The 15,000-nt window shown below is 42.2% G+C and overlaps 1 protein-coding gene across 3 annotated transcripts in view; it reads left to right on the top strand.

The window, feature by feature from the left end:
• The window catches only part of LOC121905152 (rho guanine nucleotide exchange factor 2-like), a 42,341-nt gene that overhangs the window by 7,103 nt on the left and 20,238 nt on the right, over window positions 1–15,000 (top strand). For all 3 annotated transcript variants that reach the window (XM_042423168.1, XM_042423169.1, XM_042423170.1), the window contains one exon: window positions 14,311–14,473. In XM_042423168.1, the coding sequence (XP_042279102.1) occupies window positions 14,311–14,473 (163 nt within the window). The remainder of the gene's footprint in view (window positions 1–14,310; window positions 14,474–15,000) is intronic.

The raw sequence follows: 15,000 nt of genomic DNA, 5'->3' as shown, positions 1-15,000 counted from the left end.
GTTTAGTCCAGTGGTTCCCAACCTAGGGGTCGGGGCCCTCCAAAGGGTCAGCAGATAAATCTGAGGGGTGGTGAGATGATTAATGGGAGAGGAAAGAAGAAAAAACAAAGTTCTGATACACAAATCTGTTTTCAGTTTTTGGACTTTTTCTCTAATCTTTGATTTTTGCTGAAATATTGGATCATTTGAACATTTATTGAAATGAAAGCATGTGAGAAGTTTAGAGGGAAAAATCACTATTTGGTGGAGCTGTTAACAACTCATAGACATGTGAAATGTGACCCCGACTACACACTGCTTTTTGTAAGACGTCAAAAGCCAAAAAGGTTGGAAACCACTGGTTTCATCTTTAACAATGTGTTGTATTTTAAAAGCTTGTTATATTATCCATTGTGTCAAATCTTCATCTGAAAAGTAACTAAAGCTGTCAAATAAATGTAGTGGAGTAGAAAGTACAATATTTCCCTCTGAAATGTAGAAAGTAGCATCACATGGAAATACTCAAGTACAGTACAAGTACCTCAGAACTGTACTTAAATACAGTACTTGAGTAAATGTATTTAGTGACTTTCCAGCTGATATTAGACTGAAGATCAGAATAAATCAACATTTTACTGAAATGTTCACTATAAACATTGAAGTTTTATCATCATTTAAACATCGAAGGATTTTATGACTGTGGAGAGTTACTACACAGAGAAATATTTTATCTTTTATCTCTGTGATCTCGAGGTCAACAGCAGTAAATACGGCGTTCGTGCTGCAGAGTAATCCATCATGAATGTGTGTTTGCATGGATGTGATTGGCCGACGCAGCGTCTCGCTGGATGACGCCGTGCTGCTGCTTCCACTTTTCCACTGGATGTTCCAGCTGCTGCTGACAGAAGGAGGTCTGACTGTGACTCCTGCTGTCCAGCTGTGTCCAGCTGTGTCCAGGTGTTTCCAGGTGTTTCCAGGGGCCAGATGCATAAAACTCTGTATGCACAAAGCCATAAATATGCAGACGTGTTGTTTTCATCAGATTCATGAAGCTGTGTGTTGACATGGTCCTGTTCTATAAATCTCAGTGTGAAACAGAAACGGATGAAGACGCCTTTTAATCAGCTGTTTTCATATCAACACGCTGCCTGCTGCACCTGTCAATCAAACAAACAGGAAAGAGGCCGTTTCAGTGATTATGTTGCAGCAGCAGAACAGCTGCTCCTCATAACGTCCGGATCATTAATTCATCACACGGACTGTAAACCAGCAGCGGCTCAGGAATGTTTTCAATGATTAGACAGCGCTCTCCACCATCATCATCATCATCATCAAAACACCAAATGAGGAAATATCTCTATGAAGGATGATGTTCAGACGCTGTAGACACGTGGTGGTCCAACACCTCACCAACACTCAGCTGGTGGATCTCAGCGTATATCGTGTTAAACTGGATCAAAGGGTTCTTTGTATTATTAGAACATTGATGGATGAGCTCAGAATATCTGAGATCTTTTGTTTTTATTAGTGTGGAATCAGCTGGACTGATGGATTAGAACAGCGTCCTGTGTAAATTAAAAGAATGATTAAAATGAATAATACTAAAGTAATTAATCTTTATTATGTTTATAAATTATGCCTTTGATATGACGCAACTTCATCATTGTGTGTGTTGAGTCAGTTCGGTTGAACCGGCGACTCACAGATGAAACATCCACATCAAACATCATCACATCCTCTGATTCAGGTCTCAGTCAGCAGGACACTGGTCCTGGTTCAGCAGCACGCTGGTCCTGGTTCAACAGCGTGCTGGTCCTGGTTCAGCAGGGCACTGGTCCTGGTTCAGCAGCGTGCTGGTCCTGGTTCAGCAGCACGCTGGTCCTGGTTCAGCAGGGCACTGGTCCTGGTTCAGCAGCACGCTGGTCCTGGTTCAACAGCGTGCTGGTCCTGGTTCAGCAGGGCACTGGTCCTGGTTCAGCAGGGCACTGGTCCTGGTTCAGCAGCGTGCTGGTCCTGGTTCAGCAGCACGCTGGTCCTGGTTCAGCAGGGCACTGGTCCTGGTTCAGCAGGGCACTGGTCCTGCTTCAGCAGCGCGCTGGTCCTGGTTCAGCAGCACGCTGGTCCTGGTTCAGCAGCGTGCTGGTCCTGGTTCAGCAGCACGCTGGTCCTGGTTCAGCAGCGTGCTGGTCCTGGTTCAGCAGGGCACTGGTCCTGCTTCAGCAGCGCGCTGGTCCTGGTTCAGCAGGGCACTGGTCCTGGTTCAGCAGCACGCTGGTCCTGGTTCAGCAGCACGCTGGTCCTGGTTCAGCAGCATGCTGGTCCTGCTTCAGCAGCACGCTGGTCCTGGTTCAGCAGGGCACTGGTCCTGGTTCAGCAGCACGCTGGTCCTGGTTCAGCAGGGCACTGGTCCTGGTTCAGCAGCATGCTGGTCCTGGTTCAGCAGGGCAGCAGTTTGGTTTTTTTTCCGTTTAAAACATGCAAGGAGTGAGAAGAGATGATGTTAGTGAGTCTAAGCTGCTTGAAAGGAATGAGACAAATAGTCTTCCAACAAATTAGGATTTAATTGTGTAATTAAGTTTAAAGTTTCACAGATCAGGTGCTGAATGAGGCCGTTGTAGCGTGACACTGATTATAAACTGCTGGCTGCTAAAAGATCTATGAAGAAAAGTAAAAGTGCTGCTGCGTCTTCTTACATGAGGAGTCATTATTAGTATGAAGACACATGTTGAGTATCTGTAGATTATCACCGGAGGCAGTAAACTGTCCATCATTCCTTGTGTGTCTTCTTCCTGCTGGCAGGAGGTCAAAAAGGTGACGGGCTGGATGTGATTGATTGATTATAAGAGCGTTTTTCTTACGCCAGTCAATTAGCCAATCAGCATTAAACTGGTAGAGTCAGTCAGGTGGACTCATCAGACTTCCTGCTGGCGTTAAAGCAGCCGGAGACGCTCCGACATTAGTCCTGATTCTCATCGCCTGCAGTCGTGTCTATAATGTGAATTACGGGATGTTTAATGTTCATCAGCAGTTTTCACTGATTCCAGTAATATATGCAGAAGTAGCATCACATGACTGGTTAAACTATGTTTGAGTAAAAAAAAAGGAAGAATGTTTCCACTCATGTTATGGGATGTCTGACATGAAAGAGTTCTAATGATCTGTTAACTCCTGCTGCTCTGTAGACTTCTCTGGTTTCACTGTACTGAGTTTTAATCAGTGATGTTATTTGGTGCTTTAACTCCTTCATGGCGGCTGCAGTGGAAACTATTAATTGGCAGCATTTTGGATGCAAATTCAGGAGTCTTATCTCCACCTCGTTACTGCAGTTACAGGCAAATCAAGCGCACCTGCAGAGCAGCAGCCCCACACTAATCTGATATAACAGAGTCGCACGTAACAGTCGTCATTCTGAAAGAGCAACTGCTGACAGGGAAACTCCAACACTCACTCACTCATTCATTCACTCACTCACTCACTCACTCACTCAATTCATTCGTTCATTCATTCATTCACAGACAACCCCAGTCATATCTCTGGTTCAGCAGTCAGGCTGGTTAGGGTTAGGGTTAGGGTGTTAGGGTTGGGGTTAGGGTTGGCATTAGGGTTAGGGGTTTAGGGTTCGGATTAGGGTTAAGGTTGGGATTAGGGCGTTAGGGTTAGGGTTTGGGATTAGGGTTGGGGTTAGGGTTAGGGGGTTAGGGTTAGGGTTAGGGCGTTAGGGTTAGGGGTTTAGGGTTAGGGGTTTAGGGTTAGGGCGTTAGGGTTAGGGTTCGGGGATTAGGGTTAGGGCATTAGGGTTGGGGTTAGGGTTAGGGGGTTAAGGTTAGGGCGTTAGGGTTGGGGTTAGAGTTAGGGTTAGGATTAGGGGGTTAGGGTTAGGGCGTTAGGGTTAGGGGTTAGGGTTAGGGGGTTAGGGTTAGGATTAGGGGGTTAGGGTTGGGGTTAGGGTTAAGGCGTTAGGGTTAGGGCGTTAGGGTTGGGGTTAGGATTAGGGGGTTAGGGTTAGGGCGTTAGGGCGTTAGGGTTGGGGTTAGGGTTAGGATTAGGGGGTTGGGGTTAGGGTTAGGGCGTTAGGGTTGGGGTTAGGGTTAGGATTAGGGGGTTAGGGTTGGGGTTAGGGGTTAGGGTTAGGGCGTTAGGGTTAGGGCGTTAGGGTTAGGGCGCTAGGGTTAGGGGTTAGGGTTAGGGCGTTAGGGTTAGGGTTAGGGTTAGGGTTAAGGCGTTAGGGTTAGGGGGTTAGGGGGTTTGGGTGATCAGGTCTCTTTAGAGAAACGTTGTCATTGCTCTGAATGACACGTGAAGGTCACGTCCTGTTTATAGGGAATCTGTCCGCTGGTGTCTGAGAACACGGAGGAAGGTGTGTGAAGGTCTGTCAGCTGCACTCTGACAGGAAGTGAAGTGTTGAGGTGGACTGAGTGGTCCTGGTTGTGAGGTCAGCTGGTTCAGACAGGTAACACACCTGGATCACCTGGATCCCAGTCAGGGAGCAGCTGAAGATCAAACCTGCTGCAGGTCACGAGAACTGGTTTCATCCAAGTGGCAACCTCTGGGGCTGTAAAATGAAGCCAAAAACTGCAGTTCCTTGAATGCGAGTCATTCCCCATAGACCCCCATGTTGAAATGCCCAACTTTCAGCAGAAATAAACATGTTTACAGCCTGGTACAACAAACGGTTTGGTCTTTATAACTAATTTCCCCTTTCATGACAACTGTTTAAATTGTATTAAGCCGTAAAGTTATGCATAATGAAGGACATGGCTGCTTTGAGTGACAGGTCCGCCAGCCGCTAGGTGGCTTGTTTCAGCCGTTCGGCCCGACTCTTTGCCCGTTTTTGATTGGCTGGGAGTTAGGCAGCGTCACGCACTGCCAAGATGGCGACGACCGGAGCGGCTCACTTTGAGCTTCAAAACCGCTCTTCAGAAACCAACGAGTGACGTCACGGTAACTACGTCCATATTTTTATACAGCCTATGGTTTCATCTCATGATTGATGGACTGAAATTCTGTCAGACAGGAGCTGGTTCACTTCCTGTCTGACTTGGACACGTAGACTGTTTGGACAAGGTTCTGCAGGTTCTGCGGGTTCTGTGGGTTCTGTGGGTTCTGCGGGTTCCAGCCTCAGAGTTCAACATGATGCGTTGAGCAGAGTGGTGTTCTGTCTGGTTTGATGTTTCTTGCTGGTGTGTTTGTGTAGCAGTCGTACGTATCTGCTGGTCTGATTAGTTAAATAAAGGTTTTTTATTTAAAATCCTCTCTGTCTCATGACCCCCCCTCACCCCCCCTCACACACACACACAGAGGTCTCTTTCTTTCTCTCCTCACTGAGCTCTTTATTTATTGATCAGCTGATCACTGACTGTCAGCAGATCATTGAACCAATTTCACCACTTAAATATCTGAGTTCACTGATTGAAACTGTTTCAACCAACAGAACAATAATAAGAGTTTATATAAAAGTATCACAAGTTTCATGTTTCAATGTTCTCTGAAATTAAACCCCTGAACAAATAATTAACTGGTTATCAAATAACATTTAACTAAATTTAATCTAAGTTTCTGATCAAAGTTTCCTCTTTCAGATGCAACAGTCAGACATGTTGTTAGTTAAATGTGTTGGTTCAGTTCATCTCAACCAGCTCGCCGTCTGCGCTGCTCGCCATCTTGTTCTTTTTCCTCTATGGTGGAGGTTTGTTTTGGATCATTATCTTGCAGCAGGATGAACTCCTGACCAGCTGGCTGTAGACCAGTACTGTACTGGGTGGCTCTGCAGGATGCTGTGGTCGCTCTCTGGGTCCAAGTCACCAACTCTGGATCCAGAAAAAATCCCCAGACCATCACACTTCCTCCTCCGTGCCGCCACACAGACAGACGGTTTGGAAGTTATCACCTGCAGGAATCGTTGCATCAACTTTGAAGGATTTATTTACTTTTACTGAAAAGTTGTGAGTCGTTAACACTTTACTTGAAAAAAGCCTTTTTATAACATTTACATAATGTCTCAGTTTTTGGTCACCAAACCGTCTGACAGTTTACTGCTTAGAGCCTAAAACTTCAGCACAGTATACAGTATATAAATATATATATAAATATATATATAGGGATGCACGATATTGAATTTTTTGCTGATATCCGATATGCTGATATTTCCAACTCATTGTGGCCGATACAGATATATGCACATATTATTACCAGCTGGCTGAGGAGACTATTATACATGCAGCATAGATTGTTCTAAGTATGATCAATAAAGACAATATATGAAGGAAGAACTGAGGAAGACTGGAGTTCAGGAGCTCAGTGTTAAAACTTTAATGAACCTGCCAAGTGGGTGCAGCAGTAGAGTTTTCTTTGAGTTTATTAGACAGACAGGATTAATGTGCAGGATTTAATCTCTGGTCCACACTCCGGACCAGAAGGTGGCGGTAATGCACCTGATACGCAGGTCGACAACCACCGTTATAAACCAAAAAGAAGATTTTTTTTTTTCCAAACATCCTGTCAGCTGAAGTGTTTCCTATCTGTGCAGCCGAACACAGCAGCTCCTCTACGGACTGTTTCATCCTGACGGTCCCGGTGTTTCCTCCGCAGGCTGCACTTCACTCAGCTGCTTCTTCCCACTTTAACCTGAATAACAAACCGGGACTCGGTGCTCCGGTTGGATCCACATGGAGAGCCGAGGCTAACGTTAGCTGGGAGGCTAGCGGAGCGTTAGCTGCAGCATGAGTGGAGGGAAGCACAGCCAGCTAGCCTCCCAGCTAACGTTAGCCTCGGCTCTCCGTTTGGATCCAACCGGAGCACCGAGTCCCGGTTTGTTATTCAGCTGAGTGAAGTGGAGCCTGCGGAGGAAACACCGGGACCGTCATATATATACATATTTATTTAATCTCTCCATGAGCAGATTTAGATGTTCTGTGTTTGAATCAGACACCTGAACTCCATCAGGTGGAGGTTTGTTTATCTGGCCTCTGCTCTCCATACGAGGATAAAAGCAGCTTATCCAGATCAGAACGTTGAGTCTGCTGATTAAGTTAATCTGGTTGTCATATTAACATTTTATCCTGCAGACATGCAGCTTATTGATAATCAGCTGATCAGAAGATGTTTCAGTCTCATGCTCAGATATAATCTACAACTAAAATAACAATAAAACCTTCTTATTCAACACAGATTCATGAATTTATGTTTTAGAAACAAGACACTGTTCAGTCTCATGTTCTGCTCTGTGAGCCACACACACACACACACACACACACACACACACTTCCCCTTCCTGTCCCTCCCTGTTCAGAGCAGAAGTTAATGTGAAAAACACAACAGTCAGTCAGACCAGAAACAAGAAGTTCACACAGAGACTGAAATTCTGTTTCTATCCCTCGTTTCTTTTATCAAATAAAGAAGATAAACAGCACGTATACAGTGTATATATACTCCAGATATATATCTATAGATACAGTATCTATATGTCTACAGTATATATACACTGTATATAAGGAGAAATGAAGGAAATCAGGCAGTAAAGCAGGAGTTGAAGTGATGATGACATCATCAGTTTGTGTTTCTCAGCTCTTCCTCAAACTGTCGCGCTCTTATTTTATTCTCACATGATGAAATCTACTTCCTGTATGCAGTGTTACATTACATCACCCGACGACTGTTTTTAATAGATCAATATCAATGATCGATTTGGTTCTTTCTTCAATACATGCAGCACAGCTATCAGACTGAAAGAGTTAATGTGGATCAATCATATCAGCCACAAAATAATCAATAATATACTGAACATGTTTACTGCTGCTCAGCTGTGTTTTTGGATATTTCATTATGAAGAACAGACAGTTTTACTGTCTGTGAACGTCCACAGACGCTGCTGACAGCTATGTACCTCTATGTAACCATGGAAACGCATGTATACGACCAGCATGTGACCTCAACCTCAATGACATCCTGGGATCCTATCAGAGCGAACACCAGTAGGATTGATTGTTTGTTTTGGTTTGGAGAAGGTTCTTTCCTCTGCTGCTATTCCTGAGCTTTCTGCCATTCTTTCCCCATTAAAGGGTTTTTTTACGGAGTTTTTCCTTATTTGAATGGAGGCTCTAAGAATAGAGGAAAAAGCCCCCTGAGGGGGGATTTGTGATTTGTTATATCGAGCTGTATAAATAAAAATCGACTTGGAAGTTGACGTGAGCGTGCACGCTGCTGAGCTCGATGGCTCGCCGTTTAACAAACCGTTAAACATCTGACTGCGTCTCGTTACTGATGCTGATTGATCTGATATCAGTTCTGTTTAAAATGTGTTTCAAACTTCTGAGCTGCACTTGTATAAAGAACAACTTGTTATTGATAATTTATCTGTTGCATCACAGCTGACCGGAAGGAACACACACACACACACACGCACGCACGCACGCACGCACACACACACACACACGCACACACACACACACACGAGCTGCACGTATCTAAGCAGCAGTCGTGATAAGAGCTGCTGAGAAAAGCGGCTTCATTGCTTCCTTTCTAACCTCCTTCAGCATCGGTTACACTTCACCATCCTTCACTAAAGGAAAGCAGATCATTCCGGCCCACAATTCCTTGCAGCAGCAATATTTGAAGCAACCAAGCGACGCACCATTCAGACAAAATAAAGTTTCAATAGAATAAAGTGTAAATAAATAACTAGTGTGCTGTTTTTTTAAACCTAATGATGTATTATCAGCAGATGTATTATTAGATATACAGGAACAGTTTCGGTTTGATCGTATGTTGAGTTTAAACTTGATGTCCGAATCATATATCAGCATAAACATCTGAGATCACATCGAGCCTCTGCGGTCGTTTCCTCCTGCGACTGTTTCTTATGTTTCGCTGTGAGCTGAGACGCAGCAGCAGCAGCAGCAGCAGCAGCAGCAGCAGCAGCAGCTCCATGTCTCCCACTAACTGTTTAACTCTCCAGCTGCTTTTTATAGGCCACTAATTAAAGACGGGCTCACTGGGATATTTACTACACAGCTGGGTAGATGCTTATTGGCCAGTCATTGAGCGCAGTAATCGTTGATTATCTGGTGGTAATAATCTATTCTGTCACATTATCCACAGACTGTATCAACCAGAACAACTTCAAAACACAATCAAGTCAACATTTCAAGGTGTTTACTGAGCTGTGTGGTGGTTCTTAAGTTATTATATGTATTATAGGCTAATAACAGATCATAATCAGCATGTTAAACATAACACAGAAGAAAGGGATGTGAGACGTTTTTAGTCAGATGATGTTTTTAATTCATCATGTTTGAAACTTCAGAATGATGATATGTACAGTAACATGTTCTGTTTATCTTTCATACATTTATTTTCATACTATAATTTGGATTGAGGAGGCTGAGTCTGAGCAAACCTTCTCTTATGTTTCAGTATCTAAGATGCGTTTTTTGTAGTCCATCCTCAGAACATTGTAGTTTCACCACGTCAATAACATCCGTCGTCACATGATCACGCAGCCCAGTCTGAGTGCAGTCGGTTGTCTTTTCCTAAATCCTTCACATCTTTCCTCGACCTTGTGATGTTTTCCATCGAGGTCGAGGAAAAGTGGTTGGAAAAGACGATAGGATGTACTTTTCGACTGCAGCCACACACACACACACACACACACACACACTGTCGGGTCATGTGACTGCAGGCTGTGTCTCAGGGGGCGGAGCTTCAGCAGTCTCAGATGCCTTGCTCGGGGGCACGAAGCTGCTCTCATGTATTATAGATGAAGGTTTGACTCCCAGCAGACAGACACTTTGCTCGAGGACACGACGGCAGCAGCAGCAGCAGCAGCACGGCCTCATGGGAGCTGTAGTCCAGAAGGCTTCAAAGCAGCAGGAACTACAGGGACCATCAGCCCCGTCAGCAGGCTGACCTCTGACCTCTGACGCAGGTCACATGATCCAATCTGAATCTGAGGGTTCGTCCCAACACACTCTGTAGTTAAGTGACATGTTTCCTGTTACTGTCACAGCGTCTCAGCACCTGTTCAGACGTCAGGAGACTTTCTGATTAGTATGAACATACGTCACAGTACATTTACAGTCCAGTAAACAGTACCACAGTTACAGTCAAATATAAATACAGTACGTTACAGTCCAGTAAACAGTACTACAGTTACAGTCAAATATAAATACAGTACGTTACAGTCCAGTAAACAGTACTACAGTTACAGTCAAATATAAATACAGTACATGTTACAGTCCAGTAAACAGTACCACAGTTACAGTCAAATATAAATACAGTACGTTACAGTCCAGTAAACAGTACTACAGTTACAGTCAAATATAAATACAGTACATGTTACAGTCCAGTAAACAGTACCACAGTTACAGTCAAATATAAATACAGTACATGTTACAGTCCAGTAAACAGTACTACAGTTACAGTCAAATATAAACACAGTACATTTACAGTCCAGTAAACAGTACTACAGTTACAGTCAAATATAAATACAGTACATGTTACAGTCCAGTAAACAGTACTACAGTTACAGTCAAATATAAATACAGTACGTTACAGTCCAGTAAACAGTACTACAGTTACAGTCAAATATAAACACAGTACATTTACAGTCCAGTAAACAGTACTACAGTTACAGTCAAATATAAATACAGTACATGTTACAGTCCAGTAAACAGTACTACAGTTACAGTCAAATATAAACACAGTACATGTTACAGTCCAGTAAACAGTACCACAGTTACAGTCAAATATAAATACAGTACATGTTACAGTCCAGTAAACAGTACCACAGTTACAGTCAAATATAAATACAGTACGTTACAGTCCAGTAAACAGTACCACAGTTACAGTCAAATATAAATACAGTACATGTTACAGTCCAGTAAACAGTACCACAGTTACAAGTTACAGTCAAATATAAATACAGTACATGTTACAGTCCAGTAAACAGTACCACAGTTACAGTCAAATATAAATACAGTACATGTTACAGTCCAGTAAACAGTACCACAGTTACAGTCAAATATAAATACAGTACATGTTACAGTCCAGTAAACAGTACCACAGTTACAGTCAAATATAAATACAGTACGTTACAGTCCAGTAAACAGTACTACAGTTACAGTCAAATATAAATACAGTACATGTTACAGTCCAGTAAACAGTACCACAGTTACAGTCAAATATAAATACAGTACATGTTACAGTCCAGTAAACAGTACTACAGTTACAGTCAAATATAAACACAGTACATTTACAGTCCAGTAAACAGTACTACAGTTACAGTCAAATATAAATACAGTACATGTTACAGTCCAGTAAACAGTACTACAGTTACAGTCAAATATAAATACAGTACGTTACAGTCCAGTAAACAGTACTACAGTTACAGTCAAATATAAACACAGTACATTTACAGTCCAGTAAACAGTACTACAGTTACAGTCAAATATAAATACAGTACATGTTACAGTCCAGTAAACAGTACTACAGTTACAGTCAAATATAAACACAGTACATGTTACAGTCCAGTAAACAGTACCACAGTTACAGTCAAATATAAATACAGTACATGTTACAGTCCAGTAAACAGTACCACAGTTACAGTCAAATATAAATACAGTACGTTACAGTCCAGTAAACAGTACCACAGTTACAGTCAAATATAAATACAGTACATGTTACAGTCCAGTAAACAGTACCACAGTTACAAGTTACAGTCAAATATAAATACAGTACATGTTACAGTCCAGTAAACAGTACCACAGTTACAGTCAAATATAAATACAGTACATGTTACAGTCCAGTAAACAGTACCACAGTTACAGTCAAATATAAATACAGTACATGTTACAGTCCAGTAAACAGTACCACAGTTACAGTCAAATATAAATACAGTACATTTACAGTCCAGTAAACAGTACCACAGTTACAGTCAAATATAAATACAGTACATGTTACGGTCCAGTAAACAGTACTACAGTTACAGTCAAATATAAATACAGTACATGTTACGGTCCAGTAAACAGTACTACAGTTACAGTCAAATATAAATACAGTACATTTACAGTCCAGTAAACAGTACTACAGTTACAGTCAAATATAAATACAGTACATTTACAGTCCAGTAAACAGTACCACAGTTACAGTCAAAGATAAATACAGTACATGTTACAGTCCAGTAAACAGTACCACAGTTACAGTCAAATATAAATACAGTACATGTTACAGTCCAGTAAACAGTACCACAGTTACAGTCAAATATAAATACAGTACGTTACAGTCCAGTAAACAGTACTACAGTTACAGTCAAATATAAATACAGTACATTTACAGTCCAGTAAACAGTACCACAGTTACAGTCAAATATAAATACAGTACATGTTACAGTCCAGTAAACAGTACTACAGTTACAGTCAAATATAAATACAGTACATTTACAGTCCAGTAAACAGTACCACAGTTACAGTCAAATATAAATACAGTACATTTACAGTCGTGTAAACAGTACTACAGTTACAGTCAAATATAAATACAGTACATTTACAGTCCAGTAAACAGTACCACAGTTACAGTCAAATATAAATACAGTACATGTTACAGTCCAGTAAACAGTACCACAGTTACAGTCAAAGATAAATACAGTACATGTTACAGTCCAGTAAACAGTACCACAGTTACAGTCAAAGATAAATACAGTACATGTTACAGTCCAGTAAACAGTACCACAGTTACAGTCAAATATAAATACAGTACATGTTACAGTCCAGTAAACAGTACCACAGTTACAGTCAAATATAAATACAGTACGTTACAGTCCAGTAAACAGTACTACAGTTACAGTCAAATATAAATACAGTACATTTACAGTCCAGTAAACAGTACCACAGTTACAGTCAAATATAAATACAGTACATTTACAGTCCAGTAAACAGTACTACAGTTACAGTCAAATATAAATACAGTACATGTTACAGTCCAGTAAACAGTACCACAGTTACAGTCAAATATAAACACAGTACATGTTACAGTCCAGTAAACAGTACTACAGTTACAGTCAAATATAAATACAGTACATGTTACAGTCCAGTAAACAGTACCACAGTTACAGTCAAATATAAACACAGTACATGTTACAGTCCAGTAAACAGTACTACAGTTACAGTCAAATATAAATACAGTACATGTTACAGTCCAGTAAACAGTACCACAGTTACAGTCAAATATAAATACAGTACATTTACAGTCCAGTAAACAGTACTACAGTTACAGTCAAATATAAATACAGTACATTTACAGTCCAGTAAACAGTACTACAGTTACAGTCAAATATAAACACAGTACATGTTACAGTCCAGTAAACAGTACTACAGTTACAGTCAGATATAAATACAGTACGTTATGTTGTTTTCTGTTATTTATGTCCTGCTCTGATGTTACGGTATGTAGAGATGCCGCCTGCAAGTCAAAACTCAGGTCCTCAACCTGCTCTAAACGCTTCGTTTGAGACGTTTTTTCTGACGAGCTGACACTGCCTTGTCGCCCGTGAACAGCCGTCTGTTCTGTAGCCTTGTTTACTGAGGTGTTTCCATGTGTTGTTCACTCTCCAACTATAGTTTGTTTACGTAGCCTCCGGAGCCGGAGGAAGCTTCCTGAAGCTGACCAATCAGAACAGAGTGGGCTCATCAGGAGGCGGGCCTTAAAGAGACAGGAGCTAAAACGGCCTGTTTCAGACAGAGGCTGAACTGAGGGGCTGCATAAAGGACCAGTAGAAGATAAATAATCATATTTTAACTGGAAATCATGCAAAGATATTCCAGTAGAGCCCCAGAATATAAATATAGAGCTGGAAACATGCAGTGTGTGTCTGTGTGTTGGTATATTTCAGACATAAAATCAAAGTACTTTGACCATGTGTGAAATTGATTTAAAATAAATCCAGGATATTTCAGTTGTTTCCTTCATGTGAGGCTTTAAGGGATCAGACTAACACTGCAGGAGGAATCAGGTCTCCAGGTATTAGACCGAGCCCCCCTCCCTCAGGTCAGGTCTTTGTTCTGCTGTACAAAGAAACTGAAAACAGTCTTTGGAGATACGACTCTGAGCTGCAACTGATCTGCCATCCATCCATTCATCTATTCATCCATTCATCCATCCATCCATCCATTCATCTATTCATCCATTCATTCATCCATCCATTCATTCATCCATCCATTAACTGAACACACCTGCATCATATCCCTGTCAGCAGCAGCTCTACCTGCCTCAGGTTCAGGTGAGAGTCAGGTTGAACGTGTTACTGTGAGACTGAGCCGCCATGTTTGTGTGTCTCTGCAGAACAAGGAGAAGGAGCGTCTGAAGGAGCGCGAGAAGGAGGCGAGGGAGCGGGAGAACAGGTACAGCAATGGTCACCTGTTCACCTCCCTGACGGTGTCCTCCACCACACTGTGCTCCTCCTGCAACAGGAGCATCACGGCTAAGGAGGCGCTCAGCTGTCCAGGTAACATATATACTCATATATATACATACTGAGCTGCCCTGAACCCAACTGCCCCAGTATATCATATCAGCACCAGCACATCAGACTGTGGTTGTACTGGCCAGCTTCCAGTATGAATGTGATACATTTTATATATATATATATATATATATATATATATATTGTCTGCCCTTCTTCATCTGGGACAGAGAACTAGAAAAGATGTGGGGAGTAAAGGCAACAGTGGTGCCAGTGGTAATGGGAGCACTGGGGGCTGTGACCCCATAAACTGGGAGAGTGGCTCCAGCAGATTCCAGGTACAACATCTGAGTCTCTGTCCAGGACCAGAACCCTCAAACTCCCAGAACTCTGGTAGAGGAGCTGGAGGAAGACCCCCCCCCCCCTCCCATGGGGGGGTTCATATATATACATATAATATGTACATGAGCGCTGTTGAGCAGCGTCCAGGCTGCTAACATTTACACCCAGATGACAGCGTGAGCAGAGACACAGTATTGATGTGATTATTGATCAGATGATTTTCTGTC

This window comes from Thunnus maccoyii, chromosome 10 (genome assembly GCF_910596095.1).
Source record: "Thunnus maccoyii chromosome 10, fThuMac1.1, whole genome shotgun sequence".
Lineage (NCBI taxonomy): Eukaryota > Metazoa > Chordata > Actinopteri > Scombriformes > Scombridae > Thunnus > Thunnus maccoyii.
This window is presented reverse-complemented; position numbering and strand designations above follow the sequence as displayed.